The 22,926-nt window shown below is 34.8% G+C and overlaps 1 protein-coding gene across 2 annotated transcripts in view; it reads right to left on the bottom strand.

Annotated features, from left to right (window-relative positions):
• Window positions 1-558: 558 nt before the first annotated feature.
• MRPS9 (mitochondrial ribosomal protein S9) overlaps window positions 559-22,926 on the bottom strand; it is a 34,166-nt gene continuing 11,798 nt past the window's right edge. For both annotated transcript variants that reach the window (XM_066176653.1, XM_066176654.1), the window contains 9 exons: window positions 19,140-19,202; window positions 19,015-19,045; window positions 16,706-16,785; window positions 10,354-10,436; window positions 7,542-7,617; window positions 4,657-4,825; window positions 3,143-3,251; window positions 2,144-2,313; window positions 559-758 (listed from right to left, as the gene is read on the bottom strand). In XM_066176653.1, the coding sequence (XP_066032750.1) occupies window positions 667-758; window positions 2,144-2,313; window positions 3,143-3,251; window positions 4,657-4,825; window positions 7,542-7,617; window positions 10,354-10,436; window positions 16,706-16,785; window positions 19,015-19,045; window positions 19,140-19,202 (873 nt within the window). In that variant the 3' untranslated portion in view covers window positions 559-666. The remainder of the gene's footprint in view (window positions 759-2,143; window positions 2,314-3,142; window positions 3,252-4,656; window positions 4,826-7,541; window positions 7,618-10,353; window positions 10,437-16,705; window positions 16,786-19,014; window positions 19,046-19,139; window positions 19,203-22,926) is intronic.

Below are 22,926 nucleotides of genomic sequence, written 5' to 3'. Positions count from 1 at the left end.
ATCCCTCCAGCTCTTCCTGCATTTGGGGGAAGAACAGAAAAACTGACTCCTCCAGAGGATGATTCAGAGAACCTAATTTTAGGTACTTGTTCTGAATCACTCCCTACCTAACCTGGGGAAGCATCCTGGAGACAACTGATTCTACAGGCAAAGGTTATCTTCTGTGACAGTTCCTCTCTCAACATCCTCTCAATTGTCAGTCCTATTCTCACTGGCTTCTCAACTTCAACACAGTTTAGGCAGGAAGTTGTTCTTATCGTCAGATACCTGCGAGGCAGAAAGGGAGGCACATCGAAGATATCCAAAATACCTGGTTAGGAGCTGCCTAATTTCAGATTTTAAACTACCAAATCATTAAACAAATAGACTGATTTTTAGAAGTTATAATCCACCAATAGTTTCATAAATCGTTATTGACTTCATTTGAGTTAAGATGCAAAGTTGGCACTTGGACGATTATTTTAGACTTAGCATTCCATCAAATTACACCACGATTTTCCACAATTTTAAATAAATTTAGAGTTGTTTGTTACTTTTAAAACAGAAGACAATAATTATAAAGGGAAAAAAAAAGTCTTTATTACTAAATATATTCATACAACAGTTTTAAATCATAAACGTTTTGAAGTTTTGGTAGCACTTTGTCACTTTTTCAATACTCAAGACCTATCGCTTTTTCCAGGTGAATTTCCGTCTGGGTCCCTCTTGACCAGGCTTTTTTCGTTCCTTCACACGTGGGTCAACTGTTAGTAATCCAGCTACAAAACACAGAAATGCACCCATTTATTTACTGCTACTAGTTAATATTACAGGTATACCACCTGTGAGCAAATAATTGACTTTCATTAACAGTATGATTTGTATCACCTAGAGGGCAAAAGGTTCAGAACCACAAGTGCTGAAAGGGGCGTCATCAGACCCTCTAACATCTTAACTTCTCTTTAGCAACTGAATTTCATTCATATTTTCCTTTACACATCACTAAAATAACCACCCATTCTTTTTAATCTACCCATATTGCTTTAAGTCTTTAAAGCAGTGGTCTGTAAACTTTTTTGATCATGCAGTCCTTAAAGTATTTTTGAGCATGTACTCCCAAATATATGTATTCATTCACTTATGAATTATATACAGCACATTTTTACTGAGTCCCAGTGGATCAGCTGCACACTCCCCATCATGAAGACCACTGTTTTGTGGTATATTTACATATAAGTACAAATATATTTATATATATATAAATATACTTAAAAGTCTGTTTGGCAATGTCCCAAACACGTTCAGAATTATGCTAATCTCAGTAAGGACACCAAACTCATTACAATGTCTATTTACAAAGGTTTTTCTAGCAAGTCCAACTTGCCAGTGCTGAAAAGGTACAGTCAAAGAAACTTGCTGCAAAGTATGAAGACAGCTTTGGTTTCATGGGTGGCAATAGAGTGAAAAAAATCACAGCTGTTCTGTCACTAATACAGGCAGGTGTTCTTGCTACTAGTCCAGAAAGAGCATAGTTAAAAGCTCACTGTTCATAACTCTGCATTTGCTGAAACAGCATGGATATCTCATCACTAAGAAGCATCAAATCCTGCAGTTATCTAAATAAACTCTATCTTATCCTAGGTAACTTGCAAACACAAAATAATGCAAGAGAGGAAAGAAGCTCCCTTGGTTTGGCTAGTTGCATGCAGCACGTTTATATTCATTACTCTCTCTTCAAAGCCAACCCTCCAGCATTTACGTTGCAGAAGAAAACTTTTTAAAACATGAACAAGACACGACCAGCCAAGTAAAACAAACCATGATCTCGGTACCTTCCAGCTCACTAATGTCTGATCCAGATTAATTTAGTAGTTAATACACATTCATGTTCTGTGATTCTATGTTGAGGCAATATAAGCTGGTTAATAGACCTAAAAGAGGTCATGAACAGATGGAAAAACGCTTGAGAAGTCATCCAAAATGTACACAAAGGATGCTAGGAAACAAGAGAAAACAGTCTATAAATAAATGCAGATCCCTTTCATACAATATACAAGGTTTCACTGGGATTATTTACTCAAATCTGATCCTTAACGATCCTTGTATTAATTCTGTTAATTACCAGAAACACATTAAGAAACATTGAAATAATTTCAGTTCCTACCTTGCCTCATGAATTCCACCTCCTTTTCTGTCACAAAACTCCTTAAGGCTTTTGCAGAGGCTAAACGTATTGCTCCAGCCTGTGCAGACCTTCCTCCACCAGAGACTGTGCAAACCATATCATGTTTTCCAATTCTGCCAAGAAACTGGAAAGGGAACAACAACTGTTCCCTACAGGGGAAAAAAGAGAAAAAAAATTTAAAAGATTCATGTGCATAAAGTTCCACGCTACGCACATTTCTTCTTTTGTTTAACAAAAATATAGTTAACTTTTGGGCTTCCAGAGATCCAGATACGCATTCATCTCTCATTCAAATCAACAGAAATTAGCAGCTAGGGGCATATTCCAAATGCCAATGCTAAGTTCAGTTTCACATCTACTTTTATTCCACTACTTCTCTAAGGATGCCAGGATGGATCAGCTCTGAATATTGAAACTAAGCAATCCCTCCCTCTACTCCTGAGCTTAAAAATCAAATATAAAATAAAAATAAAAATAACATTAGGAATCAAAACTTTATGTCAGCCTAATGAGAAATCTTCTCTGTATCAGACTGTGCACATCCTCAAAAATCTGAAGCTTTAAACGAAAAGCCTGACCTTGTTTGCTTTCACTATGTTACTGTATACCAGAGTAATTACACATGCATGCAATTTGCAAATCTCTTGCAAAACACTTAAACACAACGTTTATTATTTATTTTTAAAATAAAATTCAAACCCTTTCTAAGGGGACTAAAATTTGAACTATTGAAACAGTCTGTGCTCTTGGTTTTTGCATCTCTTCAGAAAAGGTGAGGCAAGAAGCACAGAGGAAGGCTTGCCTATCAGTAAACTCCTGAAAATTAGGAGGAAATGGAAGACACATTTTTTTTAAATAGATAGTTATACAGAGACAAGAACACAGAATCAACACAGCACCAACAAATAACTGTATGGTGTCACTTTTGCTGGAATAATTTAAGCACAGTAAAAATACAGCATTTCATAGTGCTCTTACCTGTCCTGCAGCACTGGGAAGTAATGCAAAATGTCTATTCCATTTATTGTAATTTTTCCAGTTCCATTGTCATAAACTACTGCAGTAGCACTTGCAGTTTTTCTTTTACCTTAAAGGAATTAAACCAAATCTTTTATGAGACTTCAATATTCTACAGAACTTCAAGTGTCCAAGTAATTAAACAAATCTCAACACATTTATACTGTGCCAGCTGTTAGGTTTTACAAGCTGAGGTAACAAAAAAAAATGCAAACAAAGAACACTATCTTTCAATATATTTTAATCAATGTCTATTAAGTGGGGGAGAAGTGTGTGTTGGGAAACCAATCTTCTTCAGCACAAAGGAAGCAATCATTCTGATAAAGGAATTATGAAACAAATAAGACATTCTTCATCATTTTGGGGGTGATGGGGCACAAACAAGATTGGTTTTGAACTTATTAAACCTGGTGGGTTTTCTTAAATCACACAGGTTGCATGCTTATCAAACTTCACTAACTACTGTTCTGAAGATACTACTGAAAACCAGTGCAAATTAAATCACGGTTTGGTGCTCTCACATCTCTTTGTTGTCATGTAATCTTGAAGACAACCCAGGTAAAGCAGAGCTCTCTAGCCATTTTGCCCCTCAAATTCTCTGTGACCTTTGTTCTTATTATCATCTGCTGCCTGCTGCATAATTCCCACCATTTCTAAGATTCCTCTTAAACGTACAGCATAAACTGTGCGTGAACACATGCTTTGTCCTGAAAGTCATCAGCCTTTCCTGAACGTGTTGCTGCCACATTATTTTTTTTCTATGCAATCACTCATATCCTATATTATATTGTTTTCCAGCGGTGTGTCTCTCCAACAAAAACGTAACAGCTTGTGTTTAGAAGACACAAAGACCTTTGTGTCTTTTCTCTAACATCTCCTCCATTTCGGTCAATATCCCATTATCCACCTCTGTCCTGTAATATTTAGAAATTTCCTCTTCACATTTTCCTAGACTGTTTGTAAATATCCAAATGCCTTGCTATTTATTCTTTGCATCTTCCAAGTTCCCCTTTGCTGGACTGCCTACAAAAGTCATGATAAAGGTTACTCAGTAGTCTAAGCATGCCGTTTTTATACTAAGCAACAACATGGTTATATCCATGGAATTATTCATATGTGTTTATGCTCCTGCAGTCCTCCACTCTTTATGTTCAGCAGTCAGCTCTGGCCAAAAATGGAAGTCCTTTTGTAACCTGTAACACAATGGAGTTGTCTCTGCAGAGCTATCACTGTGTAGAAATACATATATAAAAAATAGAGAATAGGAACCCGGGCCAAAAACTCTTACTTTCTGACCAGTCCAAGTCTTAACTTGGTATTCCATAACATCACTAACAGCAATACATGCAGTATACACATATATGAGCATATAAAATGAAGTAGTGACACTTTCAGCAGTGCTGTACATACTATAAAGAAAGCAGTTTGAAGAGAAACAAAGTCTGCATCATTACCAATCAACTTGGAGTTATTACCTTCCCCAGTGCTGAAGGCCACTCCTCGTTCGTCATACTGCAAGGGCTCAATAACCACCTTCTGCAACTGCACAGGAACTTCTTTGGAAAACTTCTGTATGTACTTCTCCTCGATGTCAGCACATGGCAATGCTACCAATTTTTGTAAGAGTTGAATAAATCTTGAATACTGTAAGAAAACAAGACTTCATTAAAGTATGCAAGTGTAATTGCATTTGCGAAAACTTTCTATTTTTATTTAATGGATCTTTCCTACTTCACTTTTATTGATGATTTCTGACAAGATGACACTGTGCACCTACATGCTGATTTAAGAACAGCATGCAGTTGCATCATTTTTCTGTGTGACTAAAGACATCTAGTTCTTTCTTCAGGAAACAGTGAAACTTTATTCCAAAGCATAACCAAACCCTTTTAAATAAAGGACTATTGTATTAGAATGAAGTTCATCTCACTTAAAAAAAAAAAAAAAACAACCCACAAAAAAACCAAACATTGGGGGATGTCTAATTACTTTATTATTGCTTTATTAAAATAGGAAAAGGAAAAGATTTTCACCTGCTTTTTAATAAGTCAGCATATTCACTGATTTGGAAATAATTTTATTTCACTGAACTGAATCTCATAAATGATCATATTTCATAACATATACAAAAATGCCTATCTTTGGCTGTTCAAGCTGAATTACTTTAATGTTTATGATTTCCTTTAAAACTGAACAATCAAGGTATTTAAAAATTCAAGAGATACTTGACTTAAAGGGCAACCTCTTGAAATAAATTATCCTTCGCTACTGTGTGGTTCTCCTTCCCCCTTATACTTCCCTCCAAAGTTCTTCAACATGTGATTAAAGAGTAACACCAGTGTGTTAACCCATTTGTGCCAAAAGCTGGGATGTCCTGTTACCAAGTGTTACTGGTGGGAGCTCCAGACAGCTGTCAACCAGACATAAAGGTATCATACCATAAAAAATGGATTTTTCATAGATAGATATCATAACATGACTTTTGAAGTTTTTTTTTTTTGTTTTTGTTTTTTTTTTTTTTTTTTTGTTTTTTGTTTTTGTTTTTGTTTTTGTTTTTACTTACAAGCTATATTTCAAGTATTTGTTCTTCTCTCTGTTACCAGAGACTTCTCTAGCACAAAACTACTACTTTTCTTGTAACTTAAAAACAGTTCCTGGAACTTTGACATCACTTGAAAACTATTTCTACCTAACAATATGACACAGACTTTGGTAAAGCCTTTGAAGAGCAGAATGCAAAATTGTAGAAATTATAGAGGCTATAGAAGTAGAAAGCTTCCAACAGTTTTCACTTGGAGAGTGCAAAGGGAAAAAATCAATAGCTCTGATTTTGTTTAATAATGTAAACACCACTGAAATTTTTGTTGCAGTGGCAAAAGGTAAGAATTTGAGCAGGTAAGACTAGCAGCTTATACTGAGCCATTTCAAATATATTTAAACAATGTTTTTTACTATAGTCTGAGGCTTTGTGGTCCTGCATGGGAGAGGCCAGTATGTATAAGGGTTTGGTGTAGATTTTTGGCTGGTTGGGGTTTTTTTTAAGTTTATTGCAACGTACTTTTACAGATGTAGAATGTATTAAAACCAAGCAGTGAAGAACACCAAACTGTTTGGCTGGCAGGTAGACCTGACAGTAGGAGAGGAAGAATAGCCATTCCAAATACTGAAAATACCAAAGACTTAACGGCTTCCACTGTGGGCAAGATAAAGTCTCCTGGCTATTATCAGGATGGAGAATTTACAACAACTACTTCTGACTTATGCTTATGGTCCACAGTCTGCTCAACACCTTTCTACATCCCCCACAGACAAAGAAGCCATCACATGCCACTGTTCCAGATGACAACTGAGCAAAGCACATGTTTGCTGCTGTTATGCTGTTTTTGCAAAGTTGTTGTTCACAGGACAGACAAGATTGAGGAGCACTGCTTGTAGGTGAGAAAACACTTGGAATGTTCAGACAAATACAGTTACATTCTCTGGTACTGTCATATTCAAGCTTTCAAAAGCTGGGCATATAGACTGAACTTGCTGTTACAAAATCTAATGCTCTTCAGGGGACTGTAGGGGAAAGCTCTGAGTGAGACAAAAGTATATGACTATTAGGATGAATAGTCTTATCCTCAGAGATAGATGTAAAGGATGACTCCAAACCCACAGAGTGATACAGTTTGCAGGAAAACTGCAAAACTCTCCCCTCTCCCACCATATTCATAACAAGGAGAATGTAACAGGAGATTTTTGTATCAAACCACAGATCTATACAGCTTCGTGTCTTGTTTCTGTTATTTGATTTTATAGTCAATTACTAAGAAAAAGGACTCCTTATTTCTAGTAAGCCCTCTGTGATTTTTCTACCATTACCACATCATCCTTAACATTAAATAACTTATCTCTATGCAGGTTTACTATTGTACAAATCCATTCCATTTCCTCACGCTGAATATTTACCTCTTCTCTACAATTAGTAACAGAGCTTCTAGCTCTGTCTACTTTTCATTTGTAACTACAATAAATGACTATTTCTATAATAAGTTCTTATACCCCATTCCTGACCACGTAATTAGATAACAAGGAACAAGTGCTCTAGGTCTCACAATGTTGCCAGGAGAAAAACTAAATTATGGTAGTAACAATTGAAAGTTCTTAAGAGTTCTCTATTGTGCTAGATAAATATCAACACAAGTCACTTCAAAGCAATATGAATGTAACAGTACGTATACAGACTTCATCAGAAGACAGAAAACTCCAATTTTGAAGAGCACCTGCTTCTGCATAATACCTTTCCAGTATCCAAAACCACACCAAGAGTCCATGTTTTTAAGATACAAGCTTCTTTAAGATTGGGAAGATTACTTACATCATCATCTGACACTTTTTCTAACAACATTTCTTCCAATTCAATCTTAGTCAGCCATCTGCTGCCAGCCAGGTTTCTGTTTAAAATATCACATATATTCTTCATTTAATTAACCATGCAATTAGAGTTACATCACAAAAGACCACACATCCAGTCAGTCTTCGTTCAGAAATACATTTTCCATTACAAATGAATGCAGATCACATTCCTATAGTAAACATGAGAAGGCCTACGTTGATTTTAAAAGATCTGCCTTTTCAAAGGTATGGTAACTTCATGTATTCAATTAACCACATGACCATTATGAGTATCAGCTATGCATTATTCATATTATTGAAGTCTGAGATTGAATTAGAGTAACACTGCAATAGGAAGTGATCTTCCCCTCTACTTATGACTTACTTTTAAAAGCCTCCTGCCAGGAAAAATTTGGTTTACTAGCAGCAAAGAGTAAAATCAAAGGCAGAATGTTAAAATCAAATTCTTCTGCCATTGGTCTTTACTTTTCTGATCAATATAAAGAATGGCATTAGCAGTAAGCATAGTCAAAGTACTAACATAGCAGTGACACCCTGTATTCTATCTACTGTGTAATCTTGAGCTACTCAGCACAGTGACTGCACTGATGCTAGCAAAAGCAGAAATTTCTAAGGAAACAGCCTCATACAGAGATGCTAACACAAAGGAAAACCAATGTTTGAAGCGAATCTTTGAAATATGTATGATATGAAGTGACCAACTAAACAGCCATAAACATACATACCAACATTATCAAGTAAATTTAAGGAGCTAGTTACATTTTTGCCTTAACTCCCCCGGTTTTTTAGAAACAGTGTTTTCAGCAGCATTAAGGAAGCTGTGATCCAGTAAAACACTCCTTCTGAAGGTGTTTCTAAGAAGTACTACTTCTCAAACATGCATTTTAATGTTTTTCTGAGTCAGGACACAAGAAAGGATTATTAAGAAACAATGCAGATTTTAACCATGATTTTAAAAAGCTTCCAATCCTGACAAACTCAAGTATATATTACATTTACATATTGTTACTTGCTACTTCCACTGAAGCTGGAAAAAATTTCTTGCATGTAAAAAGCTATAAACCTGAAGCAGTTTAGGTCTTAACCCTACAGTTAATATTACAGAACATATTCACAATAGGTTATCTTCTGTGGAAAAAACCCCAAACCAAACCCCAACAAACTCCATGCCACTCAAACCAAAAAAACAGCCCTTCCCACCAACCTTCTACCCACACTTAGGAAATAAATTATCCTATCCAGACTAATCTCAGAGGAAGTACCATATCCAGCGTGAGAAGTAAGTCTCAAAAATCCTTTAAATTCTCTGAGCTTTACAAACCTAACAGGGGAAAAAACCTTTCATCTCTGACTAGCTTTAGGTCGTTTTTCACATCAGTAAATCCACTGGCTGTGCTCTGTAAGGAGTCAGGCTATTTTTCAGCAGCATGCAGCAAGAAACTAAATTCATTTGTTCTCTTGTCTGCTCAGAACCTAACAGGAATCTATAATAAAACATTCTGTGGGTCACAGAATGCTATTTATATCATGAAGAAACATGAACTTCTGTTATTTAAGAAATTGAAATCATCACAGCAAATTAATCCTTTCTCTTCCTAACATAAATAACAAATGGCTAAAATGAAGAAGTGACAAACCAACATGATGTGCTCCTGGAGCAATGCATAAATCTGGCTAGAAAATACGCAGCAAGAACAAAGATAAAAACAACTTGGGATTTGGAAAAAAGTAACTATACAGAAAAGCAGTAAATGCCTACACCAAAACTTCATAGCTGCATCTATTTCTTTTAAGCACCTGCTTAACCTAATTTTTAAATATAAAATCCATGCAAGAAATCTCAAAATAAAAGTTATAATACAGTGTAAGAGGAGCAAACAGCACTTGAAAGCACATCCTGACTGGATACACTCAGAAACCAACAACTGCAGATTTTCCATAGCTTCTGGTTGACATGGATCTTTTCTGTCCAGTGGCTAACTAGATGACGAGATTGCTGTGCATACCAGAGAAGTTAAACAGAAAAAAAGAGACACTAAATTCAATTACTAACAGTGGTGATAATTAAAGAAATATGGCCAAATGAGCTTTTCTAAAACTACTAGGTTTTGATGATTTCTGCTCAAAGCCATTAGAAGAAAAATAGAGAGTTTAAGTATTTTGAGACTCTTAAATTTAAATACTGGTAAGTTAAAATATTAAAGAAGTGCAATTAAAGACTATTAAAGAGCTCAGCCTTAGGTCTTGAGATTTTTAAAGCAGGAACAATGTAGTTGGTACTTTAAAAGCCCTTGTTTTCTTATAAAAAGTTTACCTCCTTTTTTCAAAATGCTTTAATAAAAGACAATTAGAAAAATTTATACAGAATGTATGTTTTATATGTATATATACATAAACATTCATATATATGAATATACATATGTTTCATACAGAAGGATAGAATTCTGGATATTTCCCATTTATTTTCAAATCACACTTCAGAACTTTTATAAGGCAAAGAATATTTAAAAGAGCAGACGGAGATTAAAGAGTAAGAGAAATAGATGGGGTTTCCCTACTCTAACAATGAGAAGTAAGTACTCCACACGTATCTGGTAAAACTTTTCAACATGGAATTACCATACAAATATTACACAAGGCATAGAGCCAAAGCCTGAAAATGTGCTTGTGGAATAGGAGGCAGGTAGGGTGGGGAACTACCAGAAGTGCCAAAACAGAATATGAAAGCACATTAAGAAAACTACTACCAATATACATTCTAAATGCAAGCTTACCTTTTTTCCTTCTGAAGAGGAAGGTCTTGAGCTATCAATTGGTCTTGATGTTTCTGAACATTCAGCAATTTTTCATATGTTTCCTTAAATATATATGAAGTATTTAAATAGATTTTTTCTTTTAATATTTAAATTTTGCTACTTAAAACACATGTTTATGTGGTTTTTCTTTTCAAACACTTAAAGTACAGAGGTCAGAAAACAAGCAGAGCGCTGACAAAAAAAAAATATGTGCAGTTCAAAAGAATTGATTCTGAATTCTGCAACAGTGTTTTTTGCCTTCTTATATATGCTTGTAAAAAAAAATCTCAACTGTATACAGAAAGACAACTACATTTGTATGACGAATGCAACTCTAAAACGTGCTGGACAATAATTCATCAGTGCATTCACATTTTGGTTTGACTTCCTCAAAATACTGACAAGGTTTAAGACTTATTCAATTTCATTTAGCTAGGATTTTTGTACATGTAGAAGTGTCAGATTTACTGGTGGGTTTGGTATCAGTCACAACTTCTTACCCTGGCATGTCTACATGGACACAAAGTTGCACATTTACTATAGTAAGAATTTCTGTTCTTTCAAGGGTGCAGATGTACTTATGCTGAATTTTCAGCATTTTTAAATAGTTTTCTCAAAATTCTTAGCTATGTTATTATTTTCAAACTGTGGTGTGACTGTGATTAAGTACTTCAGGAAAAAAGAAAAAAAAGGGAAAATACTCATAAAAGTCACAGTAAAAATATTACACAAGAAACATGCTTTAAATAAAGTATTTTTAGGGGGTTTTTTCAGTTCAGAAAGTAATGAAGACTACTTGTTCAAAAATATAACATCTAATACTCTTAATTACAACAGTGATCCAAATGAAAAGGTAGATAGGAGCATTTGGAGACATAACTATAAATTAGATTGAAAGAACAGGCCAGTTGTACTACAACCAAGTACTTCTATGCCAAATAATTTACTTTTGTTTACAAGTGAAATAGAAAGCTTAGAGTCACTTTCCTATACCACACTATTATGACTTTTAGCAAATACTAGAGAGAAACAACAGCGTAAGAATTAGCAGGGACAAGAAAGAATGGTTTGGGTTTTTAATTTGTATTACTTTCAAAAAAACAGTAAAGGAAGAAACATGAAACAGCAGCTCTTTTGCTGTCACATGTTAACTAATGAAATACTAGTTCTCAACATAAAACTGGGATTTATAACAGAATGCAGTGAAATTTCTGCAACAGCTTAAAAATAACCCCAAAATAGAAGTCCCTTGCTTAGTTATAAACACCTACTGTTCAAGCTGATTTTTTCACTAATATAAAATACACCTGCACATACACTAAAAATATTTGTGCTTAAAATGTATGAACAAAGAACAGATTGTTATCTGAGCTGCACTCAAAGCATTTAAATAGGGACAACTCACTGAAGTCTCTGACGCAGGTCACTGATGACATTTTTAATGGCACAGCGGAACAAAACATTTTTTAAATAATTCCACAGTTAAAAAACCTTGAAGTTCAAAATCCTCCCTTTTGAGAGAGCATGAGAATTCATATATTATAGCAGTAAGCCTTTCAGAAATCCCTTATTTTTCATGAGATAATTATATCAGATAGGAACTAGGAAAAATTTTCACCTTAAAAAAAGTTTATTTATCCTCAAACATAGGCAACATTACATAAAAGAGCAGAAATTCTATTTTCAAGTATTTCCAAACCTCACAAATATAACTGTAGTCCTCTAAGAAAACAAGACATGGTATCATTACTGTGGGCAAGATTTATGCCACATCACCCTGGTAATCTTAACTCCATTCAGAGCCGACCATTAGGCTTCAAAAATTATTGCCTATACATTAAAAGCACAGACGGAGTTTGGGTTAAAGAGCATGAGGTGTGCCTGCACCAAGCAATTTTTAGGTATCTGTACTTAAACCATGGAAAAGAATGAGTATGGAGGCTTCTGCTTGGGACCATGGAGCCAGGGAAGAGAAGGTGAAGGAGGGCTGCGCCTGTCCCTCAGCAAGCTGGGGAGAGCTCAGCTGGAACAGTCTCAGAGATTGAATCTGATGAGCTCCATGAGTTTCTGCATTTGGAAGAAGTCAAACCAGGCACAAAGATGATCTTTTGGTGTCAGATGCTTAGAAGAGGTACTGGGTTATTAGGTCTTATAAATGTGTAAGGAGGTTTTTCGCCTTACTGCTACTCTTAACGTACCTCTTGCCTTCAAAGGCAGAGGGTGTCACTACTCTACCTGCAAAATCAGCCACTGTCTGCCTCCTCACAAACACCCATCCTCCTCCAATACCTTCTGACATACATACTTATTTATTGGTATGGTCAGCAAAAATACATAAATAGGAGCTCAACACAGCTACAACACAGTTCCTTAAAAAAGGACACAGGGAGGTTATCACAGTTGTGACCTTAAGGCAGACTGACTACAGTCAGAATTGCTTCTAAACAGCAACTCAAGTATTTTCAGGTAACATGACATAAGTTAAAAGAAGACTTAAGGATTTTGTCATATTTGGAAACTATTGATAAACACAGGCAAATAAAATGAGATATGGGTTACCATCTACCAATTTTTATCCCCAGAAATTAATTGTCAGTTACAATGACAAAAAGCTTTAGAACAGCTGCAACAATAAAATTTTCCTGAAGACCCTCCCCAGGTAATCCCAAAGAACACCAACACTCCACAGCCCAGTTAAGTTCTAAGAAGGTGCACTTTTAAGAATTAAAATGATCCCTTTAAACTGTTCTGGTTAAATTACAGCAATCATGTCTATTCAGACAAAGAACACTTTACATGGGAGACGAAGTCAAGCAACATTGAAAAGTAGCATTTTAAAGTAATTCCAAGTGTAAGAGAAATGTTAAATGTAATTTCCTACATATTTCTGGCAATGAAAGTGGACTTGCAACTCTTAGAAAATTTTGGTCTCAAGTACTAAAAAAAAAATTTAAAAAATGATGCATGTATCTAATCTCTGTATAGAGATAAAGCCAACAGACTGAAAGAACCCCTCACGTGTGAAGTAAAGTATGTGGATGAGCCTTTGCAAAATCAGGAATCACATGTAATGCCCAATAATTTATCTGACAAATCTTCACTCCCCAACAGCTAAAGAAAGCTTCTGAAGAAACACTTGCTTTTTCAAAGCTGGCAGGTGAAGATTTTACTAATCACTTGAGGATTCAATAGTCCAATTCATGACTGTACACATCTGTGTGTCTTGTAAACTCAGCTATTACACAATCAAAATAGCTGATTTTACAAGATTGACTATGTACTGAAATGCTTCCATTTCTAATAGAGAGATCAAATTTCAGATCTCTACAAGGACACTTAAAATAAAAAATTATTTTACTCTGCATTAAAAAAATAGGGAAGAAACAGCAAAGGAAATCCTGAAAGACATTTTTCTGGGGAAAAAAAATTCTATTAACATTAGAGTTAAGATATTCTGCGGAGCCCATATTTTACCTCACTTGGCACTTTACTTTGTTTCTTGTGTTTTGAGTTCAGCATACACTTTGAAGGGTTTTAAGTTTTGGAATATTTCTCAGAGTTAAAATGCTCAATTGTTCGAGCATTTACCTCAATCCACAAGCCCTGATATTTCTAAAAAACGTATAAGCATGATTACATGGAATTACTATTTTCCTGTACTCAATGGTACGAAGATACCATTTTGTCTTGCTCTACGCATTACAAAAATTATATTATTCTAAAAAACTTGTCAGTTAAATGATGATCAAAGGTACTATCAAACATTTGTGAAACAGCGTTTCATGCAATAAACATTCTTTTGTGTATCAGAAGAAAAATAAATTGTCCTTTTCCCTACAGCTAAACTTTATTCAACAAGCAGAACAAAAACAGTAACGCATGTAACAAATATATGGTAGGTCATTTCACATTGAAAGCCAAATATGTATTTTGGCAATTATGATACATACAAAGATAGCTTATTTTCAGTAAATGGACAATATTATTTATTAGCACTAACTAAACAATAATGCTATGCTCGGTTATATAACTAACGAGTAATACAATTCAAGTTCCACATGAGCCTATGCAGTAATTAATGGCATACAAGTTTAGGCTAAATAATATGTTTACCCTGTTTATTAGATTCAATGTAGCAATTTAAAAGACATTCTCAAATCAGATTGATTACTTACACTAGGCTGTACTAACATATAACTCTTTTCTGGACAAATTAATTAGCTTTGAGACTTAAGAATACATTTTGTTGAATTAATTTAAGACACATTAGTTTAAGAAGTGGCTAAAACAATGTTGGGAATTTCATGCAGATTTTGGCTTTCATTTGGCCGACTTAAAAAACCCCCTGTTAAATCTCACTTAATGGATTTACATTTATAGAAGCCTATTTAACAAAAATATTCAGAAACAGTTAAAGAACACTCAAGTATCCTATACTAATGAAAAATGCATTTGTCAAGGCCATTTGTTTGAAGGTGGTTGCGGTGCTCTTAGAAACAAAATGTGCACTATACTTTCAGAGATTTCCAAGGCAAGCTTGCATACTCTAACTGCTAGGAAGAGCTAAAAATAAACTTGAGCTCCTTGTAAAATTTGTAATTTCTTCATTATGATGGAATGCAACAAAACATCTTGCCCTTGGGTTGCTCTGTTTCAGCCAAAACAAATGCAAATGGCTTGTCAGATGACAGCTGTTTGATAAGGCTCCTCTACAAGACCTGCATGCTTTACTTTTTTCCGTGAAACTTAGGATGAAAGGCAGAAGGCAGGAAGAGAATTAATGTAGCATACAGTCTAAAGGCAATGCTACAACCGTGATTAAGTAGAAAAGTTAAAAGGCACAGATTTTCCACAGCCTTGCTGCGTGCAACCCATCCGTGTAACAAGTTGACAGGCCTAGCGCGTCAGCTCCATCATCCTCTCCGACAGCTAAAACGCAGCATTGCATCCCTTTTCAGAGAAAATTTGCGTCTGCACCATGAAGCGTTGTACATTATTTCTTAGCACTGCAGGGGGCTCAAGTCCATATGGAACCTTCACAAATATTACCACAGATCAAACCAGCGGCGTTTCGAGGCAGATTTGACATACCTATTTAAATGAACAGCAGGGGTCCTCGGGCTGCCTCGGGCTGTGCAGGAGAAAACCTCTGTGGAAAGCCTATGCTGCAGCTCCATTACTCAGCAAAGACACTCTCTACATTTATCATTCATTTCATTTCTGCCAGGGCAAGAAGCTCATTTGCCCAAGGTCAACAAAAAAAAGAAAAAAAAAAAAAAAAAAAAAGAAAAAGAAAAAAGAAAAAAAAAGTGGGAGTGTTTTTTATTCTCCCAAAGAAATAAATGTACCTGACAAGAGGGGATTTTGTCCTTTGGGTACGCAGAACGCAAATAAATATCAGATCATTCTAATAAAAACACTATACTCAGTAAAGCTGTGCACTGAATTTGTGACCATAAAGTTTGTTCTTCTGACAACTGACTAACCACAGAACTAACTCCTTATAACTATCTAATGAGGAAACAAAATCTGACATGAATACCCAATGAAATATTTCTGCATTATTACATTTTATGTTATTATTAATGCTTTTGTCTTCTATAAGCACATGTAAGAAACATGAATGTCTTTCCATAGACTCTTCTAAAGATGTAGATAATGTTTGTGCTACTGATGGTTACAGATATGAAAGGTCTGTTCATAACCCATGTCAAGACTCAGGGTCTAGTGGTGTTCTATTAGATACAGTTTTTTTCATAAAGGTAAAAGATGCAGATCCTTTACTCCTGGAACCATATTAATCAGAAAAAGCCTTAAGTTTGCATGAATGGAACCACCTTAGAAAAATCAATTAAGCAGTTTAAATGCAAATTTTCTTCACACTAAATGTCAGCACAAATAACATTTCCTATAGCTTTGCCCTTCACAGAGGAAAAAAAAAAGAACTATTTTTTTATTCTACAATGAACTTTGCTAGAACTAGCCATTTTTGTTGTATGTGCATTCTCTACTACTAATCTTTTGCTGCCAACTAGATACAGCCTACATGAAAGTGTTCAGGCTATTCAAAACAGGAACAAAGACAAAACTGTAAAATGGACCTAAAATTAAAGGAAGAACTATTATGTAGCAGGTTCTCTTAGATGTGACATAAAAATGCCCATAATAATGAATGCTGTGACAGAAAAATATACATTGCATGTAGCTTCAGTGGCGGTATTATGGTCTACTGTGAAAACATAACTAAACTCAGGAGCTCCTGAGTGGCACCACTAGAATAACATGTACTTGACTGGGAGCTGGCATTATTTATTACAGTTAAAATACTTACATGCATTAATGAATAATATGACTGCTTGCCAGTATAAAAGAGGAAGTGAAATGGTCGGCCATCTTCTCCCCACTGGATTTCTAATGGAAGGCAAGATTAGACAAGAAAGCCATATACAATCACCAAAAAAAAAAAATCCCTCGTATTTAACTGCAGTTATAAACATCCCTCATAATACGGATTGTCGTTTTAAATACCAGAGAACAAAGATATTTTACAGGTGTTCAAAGTGCTTGGAAATCTAATAGTTTACACAATCTTTTTTAAAGCTAATCTCCATCTGCAATTATAATAAAATATTTAACATTATAGTTGTAAATAACATTTTATATAAGGAAATCCCTTGTGTACAACTCTAAAAAACTGTATAGGTATTACAAACAGAAGTATACATTTCAGAGTAAAAGAGACAACTGAAATCTACATTGAAAAGTGAAAGATGAAAGAATAGCAGCTCTGAAAAAAAACAGTATTACAAGAAAAGTGTTTTTATTAGCATAACACATCTAAGATAAACTAAGTATGTGTACAACTGTCTTTTGTGGGCAACAACCATGTTCAGAATTTGAGTGATTTTGGAACTCGTTAGTGTTAGTACATTTGGGATATTTAAATACAAAGACCTATCCTAGAGTTCACACAATTAGTTCAGCAAGAAAACAGATGTTCCATATTAATTCAGCATATCCAGTGTTTTATTCATTACAAAATGTTATTTGAAGGCAAATAAATTTCAACTCCTGAGAAAAAAAAGGCAAACTTAGATAACATAAAGATCTCTCTCAAATAAAGAAAAAATTACAGAATTAAAACCTGAGAGCTTATTACAAATTGAACTGTAGAGAAAATCTCAGCCATTTTATCCAGTGAAGTTAATTAAAGCTATCTATAAACTAAAGGCAAAGATAAGACTCCAAAAACTTGTCTGATAAACACAATATATATTGAATCAGAACACCAAGATATAATACAGCAGGAGTTTAATGTAAAGATGCAAAACTTAGCAGAAAGAAAGAATACAGGGGACTTTTACCCACAGATACTACTAGCGGGCTGTGTGATTTTCCATGTTTGCAGTTGTGAAAGCATATTTTGCTGAAAAAACTATTCTGGAAACTTTCCAAAGTCTAAATTTAAGTTTTTGTACTTCAAAGTTCTCAGAGATGCAATACATAGACAAGACAAAGTTGCCTTAAGAGATACTTATTGAAAGTGTTATTTTTAGATGTAAATACAAAATACACATTTATACTAATTTGTTCTTACAGTCCTCAGGATAGAGCTAGCATTTCAAAGAATTCTTTAGTCCTGAAAGCATATAGAATAGTAGCTTAGTTCTTCCATAAAACATCCCCTGGATTTTAAAACTATTTAATGATTAACTCTCTCCTACCCTTTCACCTTCTACTTTTTTACTTCACAATACAGGGAAGTTAAAAAATAAGGCATGGTACCATTTGAAAGCTGAAATTCCAAAATTTCAGATAGCTTAGACAGCTTTCCAAAGACACCGAGTCTCCCAAAAAACAAGTATCAATTAGTCCAGCAGCAGGAAAAAGGAAGAAAAATTGTAAGATTTTAATGATAATCAGAAATGTTTATCTGAGACTCGACAGCTCAGTGAATGTAGAATTTCACACCCATGCTACTAGTTCATATCAAATACTAGTCAAAACCAGGTTTTCACCTTATCTTTTAAATGTTCTATGTAAAATAAAATTGTTGATTTTAGTGAACTGATCAACATACTGGCATATCACTGACATCTGGGACTTTATACAGTGTCTCAGGAGCAAGACCAAAGACAGTATGGACAGAGTTAGGACTCTAAGGTCAAAGAACAGACTAGGAGAGGTTCCACTCTGTCTATTATTTTAAAAAATTCAAAATTGTAATTTTTAATCTTCTAGAGCACCAAAGTTACAAAGAAAACTTTTGGTTTAAAATAGTATTAATGAATATTTTATGGAGGTGACAGACAGCTCTGACAAAAAGCTACTGAATTTAACAAAAGGTTTTCCCATGACTTCAAGAGATTCTATGCATCATTCTATTTATTGCTTATTTTTAAACAATGAAAAACATTTATCTTAGTCAGTTAACACAATTTCTGAGAAAATCAGTGGTACTCCAGAACAGACATAATTTTTATTCTAAAACACAGAATATCAGAATAGACTTTTACTGCTCATGTCTTAGCAGTCATTAGGAACATACGGAAAAGAGCCAATCCATAAAAATAAGAAATCCTCCATATGCAACAATTCAAATACTTAGAAATAATAACCTAAGTATCTAAGAACACTTACTTCTCTGCTCTGGAAAAACTTCATTAGGATGCTGTAAATAATAAAAAAAAATATCAGCAAAAGGAAAAAAGAATTACTCAAAGTATCATGCTACAGTTATTCAGAAATGTAACAAGAAATCCTACCTTCATCAGAGGTCTGGCTTGTTTGTCAAATAAGCCAGAAGGAAAGAGATAGGCAATAGCTCTCTGAAAACAAGAAGAAAGATCTTGTATGTGACTTTTTCCCCACAAAAGCATCATCAAAACATTCCTTACATACTTTGCTATGTAAAAAATACTGTAACTTTTGTACAGTAGGCAACCAAATCAGTAATAAAATATGACACATATGTGATGTGCTGAAAAGAAAAGCAGGTAATTTCCTCTGGAATCCTCAGAAGAAAAACCTTATTCTGAAGGCTGTGTTCTACTGCATTAGAACGAGTGAACTTTCTTCTGCCAAATTTAGTTTTTATAGAAGGCATTTATCATAACTTACCAGAAGTATTCAAGTGCAAAGACCACCTTTACAAACAGCGATTTTCCAGTAGAACTTCAAGTGCTGTGACTTCCAGAGAAAATCACAACACTTATCTATTTAGCTTTCTGAAAGTATCAGTGCTTGCTAACAGTGCCTACTGACAGACCAAGCATGTGATTTTATTTAAGGCAACAGGAAAAAAGCCAAATTTTAAACATTTGGAAACCCACCTTCTACAATTTCCAGACAGTTTCCTCAAGTCTAAAAAACTATGTTTGTTGCAGTAGTAATAGCAATTTTACATAGCCTAAATAAGCATTTCATTGATCACTGCATTCAAAAACAACTGTGAATCATTCAAATCTTTGCTGAACTTGAATTAACCGTCCAGAGAAGAAAGACTCAAGTGACATCTTTTCTTTTCCTTAGATACCTGAAAGTTTGCTAAAACACTTCAGAAAAATATGACATTCATTACACACTCATTGTTAACTGTTTTAACTAAGTACAAGGTACATACTTTATTTTTACTTAATCATATTTACCAGTATTTATGTGATATATATAAATGTGCACTATTTGCCTACAACAAATGAAGTTAGTGTACCAATATTCCAAGCCATTCTGGCCAAAATGCAAGGCAAAGCACCTTACAAAGTCAAGCCTTATGAAACACATTTCTGTTCAACAGCATCTTACTCTTCTTATTCAATGTAACTAAACTATAATTTAATAATATAAAAACATGCATTTGTCAGAGCTGTTTATTTTTATTTGTTTTTAAAAACAAACCAGAAAAAGCTAGCCACCAAAAGCTCCCAGATGTAGGAGTCTGGCAAGTGTAGTCTGGCAGACAGTGGGTAGTAGAGCTTCAGACAAAAATATTGTGCTTGTACAGTAAAATGGAGCAACCAAATAAACCCTTCTGGCAGTGGTCTCATTTGTATTTCCATTAGACAGTACAGAAAAGTAGAATTACAATAAAATCTGAGTTTAAAATCTTCTCTTGAGAAGAATGGTTCTTTGTTAGTTAGGCTACCTTAGGGCTATTACTTGCTGATAATTTTTTCCATAGACTTACAGTGGTTTGTCAGTGCTGAAAACAGATTTAATATGCATGGAGTGTAAAAAGACCTAACCTATTACTTTCATTAATCCCCTACTGGCATTCTGAACAGAAATTTTCAGAATTCTGAAGCAAACAAAAGGCTTAACTTGATTTTATAAAATGGTAATTTTGTTTCTCTTAGTGACTACTGTATTCCCATTTGTTAGTCAATGGGCATTTTATGCATACACACTGTAGGTGAACGCCTATTTATGAACAAATGGGGATTAATTATCATGACAAGAGAGAAATCTACTGTGAGCCAAATGATGTTAAACCAACACCTTATATAATATATTAAAAGAAATTATTACAGGGTCTTGAGACTGACTGTGTGTGTACTTAAGACCTAATCTTTATACAAGCATTTCCAGAATCTCAGCCAAAACAGTTACTGTAACTATGACACCTTAATAAATGCCAAATATAACAATTTAACATTTACCATGAAAAAAGTAGCTGCCATCTGAGACCTCCTACTTCTTGGAAAGTTAATTTTATTGCTAAGTGTATACTCATGTCTTTTAAACTGCAGCATGAACACATCCTGTATTAAGAAATCCTAACATCTAGTCTCAGATCTTCACACAACAACTAACCAAAGAAGAATGGCTCATTTTATAAGCATATTTTTTGTTGTTACAAAATGCAAAGAAGTCTTCCTGACTTCTCCCTTTTTATGGAAAAGTAATCAAGGATGAATTATCCTGGAATGCAATAGATTCCAGTTCAGCTTTATTCAGAAGTTTCTTCTTAATTTTACACAGCTAGGTCCTCAGGCTGTACTTTACCAACTACACACAAAGTCAGGCTGCCTCTTGGGAACTTCATCTACAGAAGCTGATTTTGTCTATGCAAATGTTTCATTTTTGCAGAAATCTTTTAAAAAGCCCTGTACTAGCAATATAAAAAGATGGTGGATCAATCTGAGGAATTACATCAGAATTAGTCTCTCCAAACTGCAGCTGAAGCACATAACCATGAAATTATTTTCCTGAAATCTTTTTTAAAATGACTTCAGATATGGAACATAGGTTTCCTTTCAGGAATCTCCAGGTCTCAAACTAAAATTCCACAGAGGTTTAACTACACATGTTGCATTTTCCTGAACAGAAAAAGCAGGCGAATGTCCCTCTTAAAACTTTATAATCAAGGTGTAAATGCTAGCAGTAAAGTTCCCAAGAAACCTTCAACTGCAGTTGCCCATTCCAGAAGTGGTTTTCACCTCAAGGGTCCTGGCCCTTTTTTTAGTGCTTGTTTGGACGTGAACTCCAGATTAAAGAAACTGTTGTGGTGAATATGAAGAATGACTTTCTCAATGTCATCATGTCAGCTACAGAAGATACGTTCCCCCCACTCTAAGACTCCACAGGTTCTGGGGCTGCTATTTCACATTCTGTTTGCTAAATCATACTGTTGCCATTGTCTTTGGAAATAAACCACAACTTTCTAAAAATTAAACATCCATAATTATTTTCAGCAGAATCACAATTAAAATTCCTGGTACCTAATAACACAACGTTTCCAAAAATAATTACATAAATTACTTGAAAAAGGTGGAATGGTACAGTTTGCTTCTGCTATGAGTTACTAAAAAATATTTAGTCGTATCTTTTAAGATTTGAAAACCTTTGTTTTTGAATTTCACTGTTGATCCACACAGAGAAGAGGTAAATACTCAGTAGTCACACCTTTAAAACCAGCAGATTGTAATGAACACATTAGTAACATGATAGTTTACATCTGACATTTCTTAAACTGCACAGCTGATAAACTTAACTTTCCTGTACCAAACTGAAAGAAATCCTGTTGTATCATTTTTTGAGGGACCAGAAGAGTCAACACACTGCCCACAGGACCAAAATGTCTTTCACTTGCAGCTTTAAGTTTGAATTCAAGACAGTTGGAATAACGAGTACAACCTTGCATCCCCTATTAAGAAAAAAAAAACAAATCAGAGAAACCCAAAAAATCTGGCAGTCCTTCAAACATGCAAACCAATTCGTTAAAAAAATCTGTCCAGCACTGCATGTGTATGTTGTGTAAATTCAGTGCACCTGCCACACCCTCACCTTTCCTCTTCCCTTTGGCTGTGGCATATCCTGACATCTGATCCTCCTTCCCTTCCTACCACCTCTCTACAAGCCAAGTAGTTTTGTTTGCTCACTTTCTCACACATCAGAGACTAACTCTGAATCAAGTTTAAGTTCAGCTGGGTCAGTAAGAGTTACTTTTTCTTTTACTTTTTTTCCCAATGTCTTAAGAAATGAAGAATTCAATACTTTAATTCAAACAGAGTTCACTGAGTCATACTGGGATAGGAGACTTCAGCAGTTCAGTTC

Source organism: Chamaea fasciata, unplaced genomic scaffold, assembly GCF_029207755.1.
Source record: "Chamaea fasciata isolate MVZ Bird 193981 ecotype frontalis unplaced genomic scaffold, bChaFas1.0.hap1 SCAF_2, whole genome shotgun sequence".
Lineage (NCBI taxonomy): Eukaryota > Metazoa > Chordata > Aves > Passeriformes > Sylviidae > Chamaea > Chamaea fasciata.
The sequence above is the reverse complement of the archived record's forward strand: the minus strand, read 5'-3'. Positions and strand labels throughout refer to the sequence as shown.